Source organism: Lissotriton vulgaris, chromosome 6, assembly GCF_964263255.1.
Source record: "Lissotriton vulgaris chromosome 6, aLisVul1.2, whole genome shotgun sequence".
NCBI lineage: Eukaryota > Metazoa > Chordata > Amphibia > Caudata > Salamandridae > Lissotriton > Lissotriton vulgaris.
Genome location: NC_141694.1, coordinates 1002235951 through 1002258136, shown reverse-complemented (window position 1 = coordinate 1002258136; position 22186 = coordinate 1002235951). Strand labels below are relative to the sequence as shown.

The window sequence follows — 22186 nt, the reverse complement described above, 5'->3', positions numbered from 1 at the left end:
ATGTTGTCTCTTTCTGAGCGCTTCTCACCTTTATTTAGCCTCGTTCTGCTCATTTCTGACCTTAATTCTGCCTCTTTCTGCTCGTTTCACACCTTAATTTGATCTCTTTCTGCTATTTGCTGACATTTATTCTGCCTCTTTCTGCTCGTTTCTCACATTTATTTGCCCCTTTCTTCTAGTTGCTGACGTTTATTCTGCCTCCTACCACTTGGTTCTGACCTATATACTGCCTCTTTCTTCTTGTTTTTGACCTTTATTCTGCCTCCTTCTGCTCGTTTCTGACTTCTTTTTTGTCTCTTTTGTCTCATTTCCCCAGGACCTTTATCCTACCTCTTTCAGATTGTTTTGTCTTCTGTATTTTGCCTTACTCTGCTCATTGCTGACATTTATTTTTCTTCTTTCTGCTTATTGCTGACCTTTATCTGCCTCTTACTGCTCATTTCTAACCTGTATTCTATCTCATTCTGCTCTTTGCTCACCTTTATTTTGCCTCTTTCTGCTCATAGCTGACGTTTATTTTGCCTCTTTCTGCTCATTGCTAACCTTTATTCTGCTTTTTATACTAATTTTTTACCTTTATTTTGCCTCTTTCTGCCCCTTTCTGACCTTGATTCTGACTCTTTCTGCTTGTTTCTGACCTTTATTTTGCCATTTCTGTCTCTTTTACCCGGGATTGAGGGGGAACCTCAAGGCCCCTACGGTCCCAGCAGGCTTTCCGCCTCCTACGGGAGCCGGCATTGCTAGCACGAAAGAAGTTATTAATGCATGCCGTTTATATAAATCTATCTTTGTGAAACATAAAATAAGAGATAAGATCTGAAGAATAGAATGATTTATTGGAAGCAGGTGATAGGAAGGATTATATCAGATTTTGGGAAATAATGCATCATCCTTGTTTTGTTATCATTCAACTTCCAAAACAGAGATCATAATCTCTGCTGACTCCTGGGTAACTTATTCTAAATATATTTTTCAATCGGAACGCACAGAGGGTTTTCTACCTAACTTGCTGGGAAAGATTCTTTAGTCACCTCAGTTTTGTGCACCTTTAGTAACTCTCTCCATGTTCAAGAAGTGGTCTCTGAAATAAATAGGAGCATTTCTGGAAAGGCACCTGGCCTTACTAGTAGATATTTTTAAAACAAATATTCTTTTATGGACACCACTCCTTGCGAATGTGCTGAGAGAGGATATGGTTGGCCCTATATCTGACTCAGGGAAGACTGCCATGCTAGTGCCCATTTACAAGAAGGGAGATGGGAGATTATGCTTCTGTTATCGCTCTATCTCACTGATAGACTCAGCTGCTAAAATGTTGCAGCGAGTACTCCTATCAAGATCAGAAAGTGGGCCAAAGAGAACAACATAATTTCAGAAGTACAATATGGTTTTCAACCTGGAACTGACACTGTCAAGCAGTGCTTACATGTGTACCTATTGACAGGGAAATATATGATAGCCAAGGGAGAAGCAATGCCTTTAACCTTCATTGATCTCTCAAATGCTTTTGATGTGGTAAATCACTTTAAATTATGGGCAGTTATGGAGAACAAGGGGGTGGTAAAGGAACTGCTTTCCATTATAAGAAGTCTCCACTGAGGAACTACCGTAAAGGTTAGGTATGGACCTTTGGCTGAATGTACTGAACATATTAGAACTAATCCCAAAGTTTGCAAGGGATGCATTTTGGCACCCTGCTTATAATGGTGTGAATCAATATTTGTCATCTTGGGGCAAAGACATAGCCAAGACAGGAAACCGTCTCACACCAATTTTGTTTATGCTGACGATGCAGTACTAATTGCAAGAACTGCAAACGGCCTACAGACGCTTCTTGACATATTTTTTACATTTATGGAAGGTTTAATTTAAAGGTGAATCTCACAAAACCATTAACCATGACTTTTGACCCCACTTGTTCTTAGTCTAAGTCTCATCAATTAGCATGGATCAAGGTAAAGAAGTCTAAGACCTTCAACTCTCTTGGAATATCATTTCATTCCACACTAAAATTATACCCTCTTCTAACCTTATGTTCACCACAACTCAGTAGAGCAACTGAGGGCGTATACTGATTTTCACATAGGGAACGCCAAAAACCAATAAGAGTAATGATAACGAACAAGAACAAGGAAATCCCAGTAGGAACGTATGGGGTGGGAGTGTGAGGATACAATAATGCTGACATTTTGCAGGGTTTTGAAAATGGATTTATCTGTAGATTACTTGCAGTCGCCCGAAGCACAGCAGCCTTTATTTGTCGTAATGAACTATGGTTAGACTACTTAATTGATCTTATTAGTTTAGCGCCTTTGTTACTCTGGATAACTAGTTGGCGTAAACTGGAGGTGAGTTTGGTGAGGACCTTTCATACTGATTGCTTGCTCTTGACAACAGGAAGCGGATTCCCTGGCTCGCCTATGTCAGAAAGACCTTTGAGCAGCTGGGTATACCAAAATTATATTTCCTCTTCAATCAATAGTCCCCAGCTGCGATGCAATGGCGAAACAATTGTCCTATAATTTCTGTGCAAGTCTGCAGAAGGAAAAGCCTCATTTCATGGAAACAGTTGTAAAGTATGCAATGTATTCATATCTGTGAGGATTGAAACATATTTAGGGGCTTATGTACAAGCCCCTATCCCCACAGGAATGTCATTTTTAACAACATTTCTTTGGTGATAGGGACTTTGTCTTATTTACAAGATGACATTCAGCCACGTTAAGCAGCTTAATGCCACCTTGTAAATCGGGCACTCTTTTAAACATTCAATCATGGGTTTATAAAGCACGCTACTCACTTGTGAGGGTCTCAAGGTGCTGGGGTGTGCAGCTCCGGATAAGTTGAAGAGCCAGGTCTTGAGGCCCTTCCTGAGGTTGTGAAGAGTGGGGGGAACGTCTGATGTTGACTGGTAGCTCATTCAAGGTCTTTGCTGCAACGTAGGAGAAGGCTCTTCCGCCTGCTTCGGTTTTGCGGATGCGCGGAGTCTCTGCTAGTGCGAGGTCGGTGGAGCAGAGGTTCCTTTTGGTTACATGGAAGGAGACTCTTCCGTTGAAGTATTTGGGTCTGATGTTGTGGAGGGATTTGTTGGCGTGGGTGAGTAGCTTGAAGGTTACTCTCTTCTCGATAGGAAGCCATTGGGGATCTCATAGGGGCTGGGTCATGTGCTTGTTTATTTATTTATTTATTTATTTAAAGTTTTCTATAGCGCGAACAAGACCCTTAGGTATCAGAGCGCTTTACATTATGTGAGGTAGTTATAGACAAGAGTTTGTAAAATCGTTCAATGTAAAGAGGTAGGTACATACAAAAGCAATAGATAGACATTATACATTAGACGTCATATAGTAAGTATATACATGGTATGTCATATTCCGATGTTTACATTAATACTTATATACGTAATATATAATAGATAGTATATATGTTTGAATATGGCTGAAATGAGTGGTCTAGAATCAATGATTCCCAAATGCTTATTGTTTGTGTAGCTTTTGTTTTCACTCCTTTATCAAGTGTTCTTTTGACCTCGGTCCGACCTATGGAAGGAACTTATTTATTAGGAAGCTTTTCGTTTCCCTCTTGAAGGATGTAGTGTCTGTAATTTTTCTTATGCTTGGCGGAAGTTAATTCCAGATCCTTGGTGCTGCTCCTGAGAATGCTCTGTCGTACGATTTCTTCTTCTTGAAGATGGCTGGTCTCAGTAGCAGCTCCTTTGCACTCCTGGCCGGTCTGCTTCCTCCGGAGATTTTAATTTTCTGAGCCAGATACTTAGGTGTGTTGTGGTGTAGCGCTTTGTGGGTTATGTATGCCATTTTTAGCTGGATTCTGGCTTCGTAAGGTAGCCAGTTTAATGCTTTCAGGTGTGGTGATATGTGGTCAAATTTTTTGTGGGGTTCCAAGGACAAGTCTGGCTGCAGTGTTCTGGATGATTTGGAGCTTGTGTAGCAGGGTTTCACACTATACTTAGCGTGAAAGGGGTAGGCAGCGGGTGTTACGATGGACGTTCCTCCACAACACCCATTGATTTTGATGCTTCCCCCTATTTAAAAGGGTGGCGTAAATAGGAGGCTGAGCCAACATTAAGACCAGGGAAAAACTAGTTATAACATGAGGAAATGAGGAGAAATGCTTTATTTCGCCTCGTTTTTGCTGTTTCTATGTGTGCTGCATTGTGCAGCACACATAGAAACAAGCAAAACACCATGAAGGGTTGTTTTTGTGCAGGAAGGTGTCCCTTCTTAAGCACTGTGTTCCTTTTGGTTGCTTTTTTGGTACAGGGTACATGGATTCTAGATTTACTGAAACATTTATGTGATAATTTTTCCAGACAAAGCACTACCCTCACTTTAAACTGTTTTGCACATTATACTCTGCAGCAAGGGCACTTTACCTGTTCCCATTTTACAAGCTGCTAATGTCTGTCATTATAAAATGGGACTTGTTTTTCTACAACAATTAGGAACACTAGACAGATGTTATGCAATTATTAATTTTATGACCAGGGCTGTTGAAAATAGGAGGCAATATGAACAACCAAATACTTGTTAAAATCTGATTTTATGGTAGAGCGTTTTGAAATAGTTTTTTAAAAATGTTATGAAGTTTTCATCTTAAAAAAAATAAAAAAATTGGAGGGACTAGCTGGCTATTATATTATCTGAGGATGCATATGTATGTTGATCTCTGGAATATTCTGTTTTTATCTAGTAGGAACGTATTTATAGAATAATGTATGCTATGTAATTACTGTTTTTAAAAAATTGTGTGTATTTTTATAGTAAAACGTTTATGTCTATTTAGCCGAAGAAAGATTATGAATAAATGAATGTTTTTTTAATATCAGATAAAGCATTCTTAGTTGGCCGCCTGTGCGTGCATATACCTAGTGAGGCACCAGTGACAATTTTGGCATTTTAATTTGAAGTTTTATTTACTGTTCTATTATGCCTGACAGCAATGTTCAAACGTTATATAAAACAATAATACATGTGGAAGCGCAAAAAGATATAGGTGAGCAGTCGAGCAGCAGCCTGGCAGCAGAATACAGCTGGTAGGCCCTTGTACATATGATATAACAATTTCAATAAAATATAGTGGAGTGCAGGGAAGGAAGGGCAGGGATGAGCAGCGACAGACAAGCGAGGTAGCGTGTGGTACTGTGACAGTGTGCAGCTGCCAGGGCCCAACAAGAGCAAATTTGTACAAAATAAGAACTTTTATTTAAAAATATTTTCAAAAAGCCAAGAAAGCGGAGCTGGGAATGGGAAGGGTCCGTAGACGAATGGAGGAACATGAGCAATGAGCATATGGGAATAAAGTGAAGAAAGCCATGCGCTCCCAAGTAACACTAAACAAACAAATGACAAAATATAGTTTTCTGATGTCAGTAGTGGATGGATACAACTCATCAACGCAAAAAGATAGCTAATAAGTGACGCTCCAGGGGTAGGACAAAAACAAAAAAGTGAGGAAAGCCATCCAATCTCAAGCAAGCGGCAGTAATAAACATATTCAATAACGAGAGCAACAATTCTGAATAAGGTAATTTGAACTTTAAATTTCTGCTTACTTTTTGCAATCTGTAGCAGTGTACTGGTACATCTTCTAGCAAGCAGGACTCCTTGATGAATTTTAGCACAGCCTTCTTGACCGGCAAACCGTGTAGTTCTTCGTGCATTTCTGGGGCATGCTTCAGGATGTATTTAATCCCTCGCTTTGCGATTATCTAGAATGAAGAACAAGAAGACAAGTAATAATTTTTTCAAATTAATTTTTATTTTTGTTTGCATATCAGGAAACATTAAATTTGTTGGCTCCAGCAATAACACAATAGACTCAAATAAAGCTTTAGGTATGATAGCACATACAACAGGGACAGCTTCTCCAGTCCATAAAATGCATGCTGTCTAGTTTCAACAGAATAAGTAACATAGGGGCACATGCATGAAGCCTGCATTTTACGATTCCCAAATAGCAAATTTTACCGATTCGCTATTTGGGAATCGCAAAATGCTATGCATATAGGAATCGCAAAACAATTTGCGATTCCTTAACATTACCTAATAGCGATTCGGAAATTGGGAAAAGCTATTAGATAATGTGACTCCATTCATTCCTAGGGTTGACTGGAGGTGCTGCTCTGTCCCCATGAGATCAGTATGGCTGGGAGATGCCTGAGGGCCAAAAGACAGCCTGGTGCTCTGGTGGCCGCTGTCCAACGTTGCAGTACAAAATAAATAGGATATAAAATTCACAATACAAAGACATTAATACATACAATTACTTCTCAGAGAAGTTTTTTCCTTCTTAAAAACATTTCCTGTATAAAAGGCTTGGTAAACCATCTAAAATAGTTATCGAGGTGGCACATAAAGGTTTGGTTAAAAAGTAACAAGATCTACTGGTCATTTCTTAAGAAATTACGACGTTTATGCCACATTGCATTTAGGAAACGGGAGACGGCAAAAACAATGGGGGGATGGGAATCTAATTTTAGAACTCTGAGAGCCGTGGAACATTCCCTGAATCCAAGGTTCCTGCAAATTGGTTTCACCCAGCATCTGCGTGCAACCTGGTATTCGGGGCAAAAGAAAAAGACATGAAATTCATCTTCTAGATGGTATTTGCATGCTGGGCACTCACTATTATTATTTGTGTTCCATTTACTGGTAAAAGACATAAGAGGCAAACTACCCAGCCTGAATTGCATGTACAATTTCCTTGCCATAGCTGGGTTGATCAAGTCTAAAAAACCTTCCATTTTATAGTCCACTTTGACTTGGAGGAACTGGGATGTCAGCTTGCCCAATGTAGAGCTCGTGTGTAGAGAAATCAGATTGTGGTGCCTATAGTGATGCACCTGGTCGGCCCTGGAAAGTGCAGGGCAAGCTACTTCTGGTTTTAACCATAGCTCAGGTAGGCCAATCCTACTACAACATTTCTTAATGTGGTTTAGCCAGGGAATTCTTTTTGTTCTGATTTCTGCACACACATCCCTAAACTCGTTCTTATAGGGAGTTAATTCTGGGACCGTCCACAATCTTCTCCAAAACTTCAGTGGCCTCAGTGCTGCTTCCTCCTCAATAGGGAACAGCCCCAGGTCCATTCTAAGGGGTACTAGTGGAGTACTGGGGGGCAACCCTAACAGGTTTCTCATAAATGTATGCTCTATCCTTGTGAGACTAGTTGGCTTATGATGCCCCCATAGCTCTGCCCCATACAAAGTGGACGCTCTAACCTGGACTTTGTATATTTCTATGACGGGGCAGCAGGCTTATACTCAGATCGCCTGTGCATTTTGGTTATCCCTCCTGCTTTTTGTGCCATTTTAAGGGCTGCCTTTGAAACCTGGGTATCCCATTCCAGGTGTTCTTCTAGGGTGATTCCCAGGTACTCAAAGGTTTTTACCCGCTCCAAAGGGATACCATCCAACACTGGGTTTTGACGAGTCTGTCTGGGTGGGTTGAAGATCATAAATTTGTTTTTTGCCAAATTGATTTCCAACCCTCTCACTACACAGAAATTAGCAAAACCATCCAGAATGCGTTGAATCCCCATTGATGTCTTGGACAACAACAAAGTGTCGTCTGCGAACATCAATGCGGGTACTCTGCCTGAGACTAGCCTCGGGGCATCAATGTCCTTTAGGCCTAATAAATGGTCTATAAGACCATTTATATAAGTGCTAAAGAGAGTGGGAGCCAAGACACACCCCTGGCGAACCCCCTTACTTACCAGGAAGCGTTTTGACAGATCTCCTTGCTTCCCACACCTCACTTGTGCATATGTATCTGTGTGGAGCCTTATTAGCACATCCAAAAGATAAGGTGGGATTCCTAGGTCCAGAAGTACTTTCCACAATTTTCCTCTGGGGACCAGGTCGAATGCAGACCTCAGATCAACAAAAATGAGGTAGAGGCTGCCACCCTCCACACTCACTGCTCTCCAGTACAAGTTCTGAAGTCTGAATAACTAGTCAGTAGTTGACGTGCATGCCCTGAAACCGGCCTGGAGAGGACTCAGAATCTCGTTTTTCTCCATCCAGTCTAGGACCCTTTCCAGGATAGTTCGTCCCATCAACTTCTGAGAATTGTCTATCAATCTAATGGGCCTGTAGTTAGGTGGCAATATGGGGCAGCCCTTTTTAAAAATGGGAACAATCTCTGCACCACGCCAGGTATCCAGCGGGTCCATTCCCCTTAGAATGGAGTTAAATAGAACAGAGAGATAGGGGGCCCATATTTTTGGTTGTGACCTAAATAGATCGCCAGGCAGCCTGTCCATGCTGGGTGCCTTGTTTGGGACTAGCTTAGCAATAGCAGATTCAACTTCGGCAAGAGTGATTTCCTGGACCCCCCCCAGTCGATACTCGTGGGGGGCGCACGAAGTTTGAAGAGCTACGGCATCCTCACCTGGACAAGCATACAGCAAACCAAAGTGGGCCTCCCATATAGTTGGTGCTATGTTTGCTTCTATTGCTGCTTTGCACTACCGCCCCCGCCACTAACTTTTGCCCGGAAAGACTTAAAGTCCTTGTCCTGTAAAACAATTCTCAATTCATCCCAATTCTTGTCATCCCAATCTTTCTTCGCAGATAGGATCACCCGCTTGTGATGGAGCCTGACTTCCTTTATAGCTGGCTTATCCTTAACCTTAATGGCTTTCACTAACTCACTTTTGCTTTTGCGGCAAAGTGAGTTATACCACAGGTGTGATGGGGGCGGTTTTACCTTGTTGCTTGCTTCCGGATAAAATACCCACAGCAGCTTAGAGGTTAGATGCCTATGGATTTCTAGCAGCCTAGTATCCTGCCCTGCTTGGCTAGCCAATTGCCCCACCTCGGCCATTTCCATGAGGTGTGGCATAACCTGCTGGTATATGTGTGCCAGCTTTTCTTGGGATTCTTGTGTGTGGGGCCATTTTACCCTCCGTCTGTTGTTGTGTAACAGTAGAGTTTGCTGTACTACTGTTGGCACTACAACATAGGTCGTCAGGCCCCAGCTACCTGGCTTGAGTGTCATAACAAGGGCAAACCATGTTGTGTAATATAACTATGCGATCCTGCCGAGCCCAGTATGGCCACGGCCGTGCCTTTTTTAGCGATGAAGGCAGGTGGGTTTGATCTGGACCTCAACTGTCAGTCTACAAGATCCAGGATACTGAATCTGTTGTTCTGATTGAACATACCCAGATCTAGCGGACGATTGTGCGGTCCCACCCGGTTTTCATACCATGCCTGTTCATAGTGACTGAAATTCTGGCAGAAATTTTCCCCAAGCCCCCCAGGGACCCTTCCTATGAGAGTGTTGGGATATGGAGTAGTAGGTGCTGCCGTATAAAAGTGGGTTAAAGGGAAAGATTTTATTTGTGTCGGAGAACATCCTTGCACCCAATTACAAATGTGTTCAACAGCCCTCCTATTCCTAAAATTGACAACAACACAGTCACCCTGGATATTTTTCACCTGTGATCCTACCCAGTCCACACATCTAGCAAAGAGGATTTCACCCGATACCTGGTTTGGAAGGGGCCTGTTACATCGCAACTAATGAATACATTTATTTTTGAGGTCGCTGTACGCTTCCTTTTTTCCTGGCTTCAGTGCTGGGACCCCTGCTAAGACTACCACATATGGTATGGACTCAGGGGGAAGGTCTAGGTGTGGGAGCACGCTCTTCGGTTCCTCAGAGGGGTTTACCGTATTTAAGGGGGAGTAGTTTCCTTCAACACATCCACCCCTCCCCCCCCGTTCTGCTCTGTTAGCTGTTTCAGAACCATTTCTCGTAGCATTACTCCCAAGTCAATTTTGGTGCTGGATTCTCGCTGCGTTTGGAGCGGACGATTCCAATGTCTCATTTCAGGCTTGTGGGGTTGTGGGGTTACCGGCTACATTTGATGTCCTTGAATTCCCCTCCACATTTCCCACACCAAATTCAGCCCATGTACACTCTGCCTGTGCATGAATAGACAGTGATTCGAGTTTAGTGAGTCTTTCTTCTATAGAGTTCAGTCTCTCATATATAGGTAGCCCTGATCTTTGGACTGGGTAAGAGTGGTCTGCTTAATTCAGACACTCTGTTCATCACCACCCACTTTTCTGTATCAATTTTGGCCACTATAGGTGTGGCAGGGTATACTCAGACATGAGTCCCTTTCTCACTGCTCCATCAGGATTCAAGCAAGCCGGGCCGAAGAGGCTGAAATGCCAGAAACCGGTCCCCGGTAGCTTGTCTCCTTTCTGGTGAAGAATTGGCTTGGTAGTTTGGTCTGCCCTGTTCCCATGATGCACTGGGCCAGGGACAGACTAATTTGCATATAGCCAGGTTCTGAGCTGGGATGGGGCAGTGAGATAAATAACGGTGATGGATCAAGCCCTGATCTTTGGACTGGGTAAGAGTGGTCTGCTTAATTCAGACACTCTGTTCATCACCACCCACTTTTCTGTCTCATATATGGGTAGGCAGGTTTCAGTAAAAATAAGCTCAAGTTTGACCCGAAAATCTTCGCCTAGATCAGTAGGGACCGTTTCACCAATACCTGATGGTGGCGTGGGTCTAAGTGGAAAAAGCTGGGGTATGTCTAAACTGGGTGTAACCCTTGTCGCTTGGTTTGTTTCTTGATTCCCGTGTTTTTGGATTTTTGCCTTATTGCCTTTGGTTGCGGTTCCGCCGTGTTTTCTTTTAACCGCAGGGTCCGGAACAAAGTGGGTGGTTATGAGTTTTGTACTGGAGGCAGACCGGGTTATCAGTCTTGTTTTCGTTACGCCAGGGATCTCATGGTTGGTTAGGGGGATGGGTAAATCTTTTACAGTCGTACTCCAGATCCCTGGGTGTGTGGACATACTATCAGATACTATCAATGACTGCGTGCCCTCTCCTTCTTGCCCTGTGGGGGCAATACCTGTCATTTGTGAGCGGACTGGTGACGAAACCAGAGCTAGCCCACCAATCGATGATCTTTTGTCAAATACAGGTTCCATGGATAACCTTTTTTCAGTCATTTCGATCTCATGTGTAAGTAGATCGGATGCCCGAGTTATAAATTGATCCAATGTGCCCACGATAGATCTTCCAGTTAGAGATTTCCTCCCCTTTCCCACCTTGGCTGCCATGTCTGCCTATATGGGGACACCACCAAACCCAGTACTTATATATGCAGGAATACAGAGGGGGGTCTCTAGGAACTAGCAGCTGATCACTAACCTTCTTGAGTTCCGTTGGTAGCAGATATTTGGGTGGTGGCCCCATCCCGTCCTCAAACGTGCTCGGACAGGCTCAGAAGGTCCCGCCCTTGGCCCAGGCTTCACCCGGCATGCACCCACGCGCGTCCCGCGGGGTGAAAGTTAAAGTCCAGTTAAATAGAACTAACGTGGTCAGGGTGTGTCGGTAGGGCTCTCGTCTCCTGGGGACGTGGTTCTCCCCCTCTCGTGTGCCCCGCTGCTGCTTTGTCCGCCGAATCTGCAAGCGTCTCCCGCGAAGCGGGAGACGCGAGAGGTAGTACGCCCCTGGTGTGGTTCGGGCGTGTCGGTAGGGCTCTCGGCCCGGTGTCTCCTGGGGAGCGTGGTTCTCCCCATCTCGTGTGCCCCGCTGCTGCTTGTGCCAAAGTCCGCCGAATCTGCGAGCTTCTTATTCATTGATGTATGTGCGCATGTATCCTAATTGGTCTTAAAACATGCAGATGTCAAGAGCGCCGTCGTTCTGCCTTTGTTGCACATAGGTCTTACTAATCAACTGAGATTTTCCGGCTGAGGTTGCACAAATTTGCAGGCGGCTTTTACGCTTTTTATTTCTTCCTGCTGTTTATGTTCTCACTGTTAGTATTTGTACTTATTCGCTAAACTCGATCCGCGAGCAGTCTGCGCTTTCTTACATCTAGCATCCCGGTTGTCATACCAACCTCCAGCGTGGTGCCACACTGGACGCTCAATCACCTCTCCAGCCATTTGCTCACATGCAGGAGGGATAGTGGACACAGAGCACACTAAACTGGCACTCTGACAACTGAGTCTGTTTTCATGGAGACTACTTTTTTCTTTTCCCACGCGTTTCCAGAAACATATATAAACCGCCCCAATGACCTGATTCATGGAATCCTTCCAACCATGATGTGATACGATCTGGCACAACTCCGCCATCAATGCTCGAGGTAAGTGCTCTCACAACTTTTCACTTTTGCACGCCCTGCACCTGCTCAGGAGTATGTATTTCTTTGTCATACCCTGTGCACACCTTTCTGAGTTTCTCCCACTCATAGCTACCATGCACACACTTAGCAATACGTGCTTTACTATTCTACTTTTTAATCTTTTGCTCTTTTTCCAAACTCCCTGAACATACTTGTCACCCATGCTGACACGAACGATCAACGCGAACTCTTTTTCGCGTGATTTCACTTGTAGCAACTTTGTACGCACTTAAGAATATCCGCTTTACGAGACGCGCGAGCGCGTCAAACAACATGGCCGCCGCCATTTGAGCTCCGATACATCGACGGCCCGTTTTCCTTCATAACGATGAATTCTCTGTCAGCATTTGAGCGCAAATGAGGTCGCTTAGCAGTTAAAGCAGATTCCTACCTTTTCTGCTATTTTGAGGTCGTTCTGCTCAACGGAAGTTCTGATTCTTGCCCCCTGGTTCCTGCTCCCAGCTTCTCAAGAAGGTACTGCCTGCTGTGTGTGCTCAGGGGGAGGAGTGCTTCTTAGGAAATGGCCTGGTGTGGGCCTAGCCACACCCACAGTCCTACATAGCTGCTGCACCAGTGCTTTTGAAGAGTTTTTCATTGCCCTCTTCACATAATATCATTATTGTTACATATCTGTGTTGCAATTAAGCCTATTTGTGGGTTTTTTCTCCTCAAAATGGAAAATAAAAATCCAGTCAACAATAAAAGAGACAGCAAGTTTCGCCTCCGCCAGTTAAATCTAAGGTAATGGAGTCCTCTGAACCTTCTCTTTCATTAATTTTGGAAGAAATTAAAGCGCTACGTGTTAATACTGAAAATATTGCCTCAGAAGTTAAAAGTGTGCGTAAAGATATTGCTTCCTTGTCTATGAAAATTTCTGATAATTCCATCAAAATACAGGATAATAAAAATAAAGTGGATGCTTTTACACCGTTAGTCGCGAAAATACTTCCTATGCATGCTCAACTTTTGGATATGGAAAATCGAAACAGACAGTACAACCTTTGCATTTTTAATTTGTCTGAAGAAGTTGAGGGTTCTAATTGTCGATTATATTTGGAATCTTTGCTCCCTGGTCTTTTGAATATCAATTTTTCAGAAAAATTTGAAGTGGATAAACCCCATAGAATCCCTTCTCATCGCAATCCTCGCCATACTAAACCTAGGCAAATGATATTCAAAGTCCTTCGTCATCATCATCTTGTCTTGATAAGAAAAGCTGCAAGAAAAATTCCCTCACTGATTGTAAATGGTAACAAAATTTTTATTCACCAAGACTTTGCCAAAGAAACTGTTGCAATACGCAAGGATTTTGCTGCCTGTCGTCCACAGTTACGAAGCCATGGTTTCAAATATGGACTTTTTGATCCATCTACAATGCGCATATGGAAAGATAACTTTTCCAAATCCTTTCAACGTCCAGAAGAATTGCAACACTTTCTTGACCAACTTCCTCATTCAATGGATACTCATGACCCTACTACCTGACTCTTTCCAGTTACGAATTTGCTGACAACTTTATGAATAATTTATACATTTCTGGGCTCCAGCCGTTCTGGCCATGCTTGTAGAGAGTGTGTGCGTTTCTATGTTCTTATTTATGTATCTTGTTTGTCCTTTTCTCCCTGTTTTTTTTCTTCCTGTCCTTTTCTCAAATATGGAGTTACTCTTTCTCATCTACTTCTCAGCTATGCTTTATTCGCCTCTTCTTGTTCTAGTGCTTTTTCTCTTCATAATGGCTAATGTTCACAATATTAAAGTTATTTCTCTTAATGTGAAAGGTTTGAGACACCCAGTTAAATGTACCAACATTTTGGATTATTTAGGAAGTTGTAAAGCAGATATTTGTTTTGTTCAAGAGACTCATGTTGATGATAAAATATTACATTATATGAAAAAGAAATGGGTTGATACTATTGTGTCATCTCCTGCTAATGGAAAGAAAAATGGGGCTGCTATTTTCTTTGCGAAAAAATTACACTGTCAAGTTTTAAGTAAAATTTCAGATTTGGAGGGTAGATATATAATAGCTAAAATTAAAATTCATGATTCTACTTTATTTTTGCTTAATATTTATGGTCCTACTGCTGATGATCCTACTTTTTGGTCTAATACCGCTACTGAAGTCTTAAAGTTGGGTAAAGTTCCGATGATTGTTGGGGGTGATTTTAATTTTATTGCAGACCCATTATTAGATAAGTTGTCTAGTACTAAATTTCAGCCTCCTAAGGTTTTTCATGCTTTTAAATCCTTCATTCATACCAGCAAACTAGCTGACATTTGGCGTTTGCACTTCCCTACTGATAAATGTTTTACCTTTTTTTCCAATCCCCATAATTCCCATTCTAGAATTGATTATTTTTTACTTGCTCCGTCTCTTATCCAATTTGCAACTAATCCTATCATTGGTAATATTGATATATCTGATCACGCCTTAATTTCTTTTGTTTTAAATATATCGTCCACTTTTACTAAGCAAACCAGATGGCGTATGAATACTGGTATTGTTCTTAATGAGCATAATAAGCCTAAATTATTACAAGCCATTCAAGATTATTTTTTGTTTAATCCGGAAGATTCTACTTCTATAATCAATAGATGGGACGAATTTAAAGCTTACATTAGAGGTGCTACAATCTCTATTATGGCATATGAGAACAAGTCATTCAACGCTAATATCAAACACCTAGAGAAGCAAATAGCAAAATTTGAACAGTTAATTAATACATCCAATTATTCTCAATACAAAGTTAAACTGCAAAAACTTCATTATGAATTTAATTCTATCCTCAGTAAGAGAACTGGTGTCCAAATCTCTAAATCAAATGCTAGATTTTGTTTCAATGCCAATAGGTCTGGGAAACTCCTAGCGAATTATCTGCGAATTACAAGAGATAAAACACAGATTACTTCTATTCATGGTCCTCGAGGCAAGATTGCGTTGCCCCATAATGATATTGCTAAAGAATTTCAGGATTTCTATTCTAACTTATATAACAAGCCAGATCTTCATGACAATTCATTAATTGATGTTTTTTTAAATACTTGTGATTTACCTCAAATTTCACAATCGGATAGACTTAGATTAGATTTGCCCATTACCACTGATGAAATTCTGAAAGCCATAAACTCTCTTAAAAAAAATAAGTCTCCAGGTCCTGATGGTATTCAGGATGAATTTTATAAGGAATTCCAATCTCATCTTTTACCTTATTTAGTTCAACTTTTTACATATTTCGGCTCTTCTGGGACCATTTCAGGTTCTTTTGCTGATGCTTTAATTATTGTACTTCCCAAGCCCAATCAGGATTTATGAAAAATAGGTATTCTGCTAACAATACAAGAACCTTATTGCATGTAATTGAGCAGAGTCCTACCCTACTTATGGCTTTAGACGCGTTAAAAGCCTTTGATAAAATTCATTGGCAATTTTTATTTCGAACTTTATTATCATTTAATTTTGGTCCCTCTTTTATTCATATGATTTCTGCCTTATATTATGCTCCCACTGCTCGTTTATTTATTAATGGCCAAATATCTACTCAATTTTCCCTTTTTAGAGGGACACAGCAGGGTTGTCCCCTTTCACCTCTTTTATTTTTGTTGGGAATTGAACCTTTTCTTAATTATATACGAAATTGTAATGATATTCAAGGTATTACGATTAAGGATGTTACTATCAAAACCTTAGCCTATGGTGATGATGTGATATTATTTATCAGTAATCCAATTTCCTCTATCCCGTCCTTATTAGACATTATTACCAAATATTCCGTAGTCTCGGGATACAAACTTAATGTTAATAAAACAGAATTTTTCCCCTTAAATATTTTTTGTACCCCTGATATGCTACCTGTGGCAGATATTATTTGGCAAAAAAATAAACTGAAATATTTTGGTATTTTATTTTCGTCCTCTATACCAACTACATTACCATTAAATAGTAATTTTATTTTTGATTATATTAAGAATAAAACTTCAAGATGGTCTTCCCTTCATCTCATTTGGTGGGGGAGAATGGAATCTATTAAAATGAATATTGCTCCTAAAATCTTTTACGTCCTTGCTATGATCCCTACTCAGTTTCCACTAAAATTTTATAAAGATGTTGATAAAATGCTATCCAAATTTCTCTGGAACAATAAACCACCTCGAATTTGTTACAAAAAACTAAAAATACCTAAATTCCATGCAGGATTTGGCCTTCCTGACTTTCTTTTATATCATTAAGCATTCATATTGAAACAAAGTTCCTTATGGTTTAATGCCTCCTCTGTACTTAAACCTCATATTTGGTATGATATAGGAAAATCACTTGTTTCTCCTTTTCCATTACCCACCTTGCTTACAATATTCCATAAATCTACAGTTGTACACCATTCAACTATAATCAAATCTTCGAGATTAATACTTAATGATTTAGATTTAACTTTTGTTTCTCCCATAAGTTCTACCACAGATTTATCACTATGGCATAGTTCTGTTATTAAATTGAATAGAAACGTGAATTTTTGGATTTCTTGGATTAAGGCAGGTATATTTTATCTTAAATATTTATTTTGTGATAATGCCTTTATTCCCTTTGACATTTTACAATCAAAATTCCAGTTACCTAATGCTGATTTTGTTAAATATCAATCTTTATGCAATTCAATTTTAGATTCATTCCCGAATGGTATCCCATCTACTGTTACAACAGATTTGATAATTTATCTTCATGCTGTATCTGCATCTTCCAATGCAGTATCTATTTTGTATAAAAAATTAGCTACTTCAGTAGGTACCAATCTTAATGCAATTTCAGTCTTTTGGAACACTGAACTTTCCATTTCCCTTTCTACTGACTCTTGGAAAGTTATTTGGCTTAGTAGCATTTCTGGTTGGTTACCGGTGTCTCTCTACCAGACAAATGCGTATATTTTATTTAATTCGCTATGGACACCATTACGTTTATGTCGTGCTAAATTACTTAAATCTGATACTTGTTGGCATTGTAATTTGCACCCTGGGTCTCTACAACACATGCTATTTGATTGCCCTTTAATTTCGAAATATTGGTCTGAAGTTTGGGACATTATATTAAAAATATTACCTATTCAAGATGTTCTTTCATATAAACTGTTAATTTGTAAATCGGTTGCTCTTGTACATCATCTTAATGATTCAGAAGCAAAATTGTTTAATTTCTTAATTGCAGCTGCTTTAAAATCAATCACTTTTTGTCGGAAAGATGCTTCTTCTCTCTCTCTTCATGCTTGGTGGTCCTGGATCCTTTTTACAGGAACAGGTGCCCAATTATCATCACATGGAATTAATCATAACTTGATTTCTTATCAATCATTCTGGTCACCTATAGACTCATATTTGTTGTTATGCTAGTATTTTCCACTATTTATTCTGTTTAGTTTCACAATTTTTGTATCTGCAATATTTGTCTCATGGAGGGCATGCATTCTTTTTTGCCTGCAAGATCCACAACCGGGCCCTTATCAAGGAGGCCCATGCTGTTTGCGCAGTCACTGACTGACTGATATGTTACTATACCTTTCTTTTTGGGTTCAAGCCTGATTGGGCCTTCAGGTCTACTTCCTACCTGGTGAATCAACTACCAAGATTCGCTGATCAACTCACAGGGTATGTACTGATCCCTTCTCTAATTGTATACTTGCATATAAGCCATTCACAATCCCTATATTGATCTGGCTAGGTCTATCAAGCTGGCCTCATGACCTGTTACATTTATCTAGACTCTTATTTTCATATTATTTCTTCACATCCCACCGTGTGTTAACATATCCCATTCCTAAGCGCTCCTGCCACCGGCATTTTTCATTTTTGTAATTTTCCTTTCTACAGTCCTTATATTACACCAAGGGTGCAAGGGGCTAGTGACAGGGTCAGATGAAATGCCAATGTATATATACATTTGTAACGATCAAGGGTGCCCATAACAAATTTTGTGTTGAAAGTGTTTCTCTCATCCATTGCTAATTGGTAATGTCACTCTCATCGTTTGTCATGCGTTTTTAACTAATGTCTCACATATGTGTGTTTTAACATGTTTCCACTATTGTCTTCAGTGTCGTGTTCTGTGATATCATCACATAGGAGATTTTAAGAATTGTATATGTTGTGTGTCGATGTTTACATTTTTGTGTACTTATGTTATTTATGTTATACTTATTTCAGCCCTGACAAAGTTCAATCTTTTGAACTAAACGTGTTGGCTGATGCTTTGCACAATTTGATGGATTTTGAAATAAATAATTATTTTCTCACAAAGGAATTGACCAAACTTCATCATTGACATGTACGTATCTGGAAGTGCACCTCTCCATTGTTGTTAAAGTATTGTATATCTGCTCAGCAGTTGGAATCTCACAACGGCAGGTGCAGGAGCTGATTGTGCACACCAACCTTCATCACACTATTGACAACTACTTGGGGAACATAACAAAGAAGTGTGGCCACTGGAGTTCGCCATTAGTTCCTTTTGTTTACAGAATTATAGGGAAATGCTATATGAGTTGCCTTCATGCATGCTCACTTTGACAATACAGACGGAGCTGGCCATCAATAGCATTAACAAATGTTCTGCATTTACCCCTTGAAATACCGTATAAGGATCTGTTTGAATGTGCCAAGTTACATATATCTGGCTTCCCATACATTCTTGCTGTGCCAACGGCTTACCATGGATTTCCATTTGAGAGGAGTGTTTCATGTCTTGAGCCTAACTAACAGGGAAACAAGAATTCATACCAGTCGAACAGTGTTACTGATATGAGACAGTCAGAAGAACTCTTGGCCAAAAGTGTGATAGTAGTATGAAAACAAAGATGAATAATTCCTTGATATGCTTTTACTCCTTGATTAAAACATTTCAATTTCCGCTTTCACCTGAGAGTTATCTTCATGGGCAGTCGGATCAACAATGCAAAGCAAATCTGTTCTTACCCATGTGTTTGCTTTATGATGATAAGTCTTTGGAATTGTTGCTGCTGTTGGTAACAGGTTTGTATGATTTCAGAAATAACTAGTTCAAATATGGTCCTGTCAATCTGAAATATGTACATATTTATACTTTACCTACTTGTGGTTGCCAGTAGGTAGTTATAGTTAGGACCCAGTTTCCATAGGAATATCGCTTTTGTTTTGCTTTGGCGCCATTTGAAGAATTTTCACAAAATCTTCAAAGCTAGTTTTCCAATCACTGCTGCTGCTGATTGGAATGTTTCCGGGTGATCTGTCAAGTGGGGGCAGAGAAAAAGGGGGGGTCCCAAAATGCGTTTTCCCTATGCAATTTTCCATTGGGATTTTAGACCCGACTACAGCCCAAAATTGCTGAACGGAATTACACCAAATTTGGCAGAATGCTAGACCGTGGTCCAGAAAGAAAGCTTTTTGTAATTTGGTGTAAATATTTTCAGTAGTTTTGAAGTAATAAATAAATGTATGCATATCTAGAGATGCGGAGGGTCAGCGGATCACAACAGATCTCATTCTGAGATCTCATTGGGTGCCAGCACTTCAATCAGGCCGAGTCCCAAGAAAAAAGATAAAAAATCAACATGGGAGCAGGGTAAGAATACCCTGACCCCCTAGGCCTGGTGGTGGGATCCCACAGGCCAAGACGTTTTTGTTTCTTATAAAATGTTACTGCAAATTTGTGGAGGATCCACAAACATTTGTTTTTAAAAACAAGACTAATCTCCCACGCTTGTTTTTTTTTTACTCCCGGGTGTGCCAGATCTTGGGGGGGGGGGATAATATATATATATTTGGAGAGAGGGGGTACACATTGTTCCCCCTCCCCTGACAAATTTTGAGCCCGGGGAACCCATCCCCAAGTGCCCAGCCTTATTATAAAAGGGGGAGGGGGTACACGGCCCACCTCCTTGGGCTAATTCCCACCCCGGCTGAATATTAAAAGGGAGAGTGGGCTGTGCATCCCCCTTCCTCATGCTGATTTGGCCTCTAGGGACCCCATCTCTGAGGCTCAGCCAAATATTCAAAGGGGAAGGGAAGGCATGAGGCCCCCTCCCTGGGCCAATTTTGGCCCTGGGGAACCCATCCCCAGGGCAGGCTCATGCTATAAACCGGGGTGTCCACCCATGGTATATAGCAGTTTCCCTGCCCGCTCTGGCACAGTCAGGGAAACCTATCTTTGCTCTGGCTTGGTGGGAGCAATTTCAAACTCCGGCCACACTGGAGCAAAAACCAAGTCTACACCCACCAGGCAGGAGCATGAAAAATGCTCCCGCCTGCTGGGAGCGGACTATTTATCCATTTACCTTCCCACACTGAAGAGGGCAGGGAAACAGATGAAAAGATTGCTCCTGCCCACAGGGAGGAGCATTTTTATCTGCTCCCTGCGGGCAGGAGCAATGCCTGCTCCCACTGGAGGTGGGGAGCGAGTTGGGACCATGGGGCCATGGGGCTCCCCTTATGGCATCCACCCATAGTACAGTGAGTGCCCTGAGTGTTGGACGAGCCCCCGGGGATGCGGTCCTGGGGCCAAAATCGGCCTGGGGAGCTGTGTGCCCCCCCTTTTTTAATATGGCTGGGCCCCAGGGGAAGGGGTCTCCAGGCCGAAATTGGCCCAGGGACAAATACCCTGTACCCCATAAATATAGTGCCAGGCTCCAGGGGATTGGGTTCCTTGGGCCAAAATTAGACTGGGGAGGGAGGCACATGCCCCCCACCCACACAAATTGTGCCAAGCCCCTGGGCATAGGGTCTCTGGTGCTGAAATCAGCCAGGAAAGGGAGGCTGCGTGCTCCCCTCCCCATTAAATATGGTGCCAGGCCCTAGGAGATGGGGGTCCCCGGAGCCAAAGAGGCCAGGGGAGGGGGCCCGCTGGTTGTGGCTAACCCTCCACAGTGTACAACCAAAGGCCATGCGGTGCTTGAAGTTGGTTGCATGTGGGGTTTGCCACAGGGCCTAGCTACAGACCAGACCCTGTGGCCAACCCCCCACTGCATACTGCTAAAGGCGGTATGAAATATATGGTTGGCTGCACACAAGGGGTGGGCACAGTGGGGGATTGACTAGCAAAAAACGGACTCGGCTGTTCCTGAGGAAGAAGAAGGGTACGGTCAATAAAGGAGAGAGAAAGAAAGGGTAGTGCTCTGTGGAGGGCTACCCTGGGTATCCACTTTGTTGGAATTAATGGCCTCACACACTCTTGCGAGTGTCATGCTTCATCATTGGCGGTTGCTCCTCGTCGGGCAGGCGGTGCAATGCCCTACGGGCTCACCTCAAAGAGGGGCTCTTTATCGGAGATCTTTTTTCCAACAGCCTGTAGGTGAAGTGCAAGTGAGGGGCCAGGGAGAGAATGGATAGTGTAGGGGGGTGATTTAAAATATAGCACGAGGTACCGGAGATCAATTTATTCTGGTGGTTCCCATGCTATATATTAAAAACAGTGGGTAGCCTATGATCGCCAGAAATTAGGATTCCGTATCACGATCTAGAACTACAATTCGTATCGTGAGGTCGACATGTTTCTCGCCTATGCAATTATGCTGCGATTCTTCAGGACCTAATAATATACATCTATCGCAAAGGAATGACCTAGAAAAGTGTCAACCAATAATACATTTAACTTCCTGTTGTACTACCTGATTTGGACTGCTCTTGCCTAGAGGAGACAAAAGAGAGAATTACCAAAATACAGAGACAACAGGTGCCCTTTATTGACCGTGAACACGCTGTGGTTTATGTGGAAAAAGGTGACTCTATGGTAGTGACATATTGTGCACAGTGACCAGCTAGTGTTAACTATAATCACAATACCACATACCACAACATTCAAGAGTAAAATTTATAAAAACAGAAGTTTTGACTAAAAATAGCAGCAGTTACTTTATAGTTCCTGATTCACAATCCTACACAGGGGTGCTCTGTTACTCACCTAAAGGTCAAGGAGTACGGGTGTCAACAGTACCCGGTAGGTGTGACTTCAAGGGGGAGAACCAAAAGGAGTTTAATGGCTATAAGG

General features: G+C 41.7%; 1 protein-coding gene across 4 annotated transcripts in view; it reads right to left on the bottom strand.

Annotated features, from left to right (window-relative positions):
- LOC147708329 (FERM domain-containing protein 6-like) overlaps positions 1–22186 on the bottom strand; it is a 649337-nt gene that overhangs the window by 226385 nt on the left and 400766 nt on the right. For all 4 annotated transcript variants that reach the window (XM_086927042.1, XM_086927044.1, XM_086927045.1 and 1 more), the window contains one exon: positions 5573–5728. In XM_086927042.1, coding sequence (XP_086783168.1) covers positions 5573–5728 — 156 coding nt within the window. The remainder of the gene's footprint in view (positions 1–5572; positions 5729–22186) is intronic.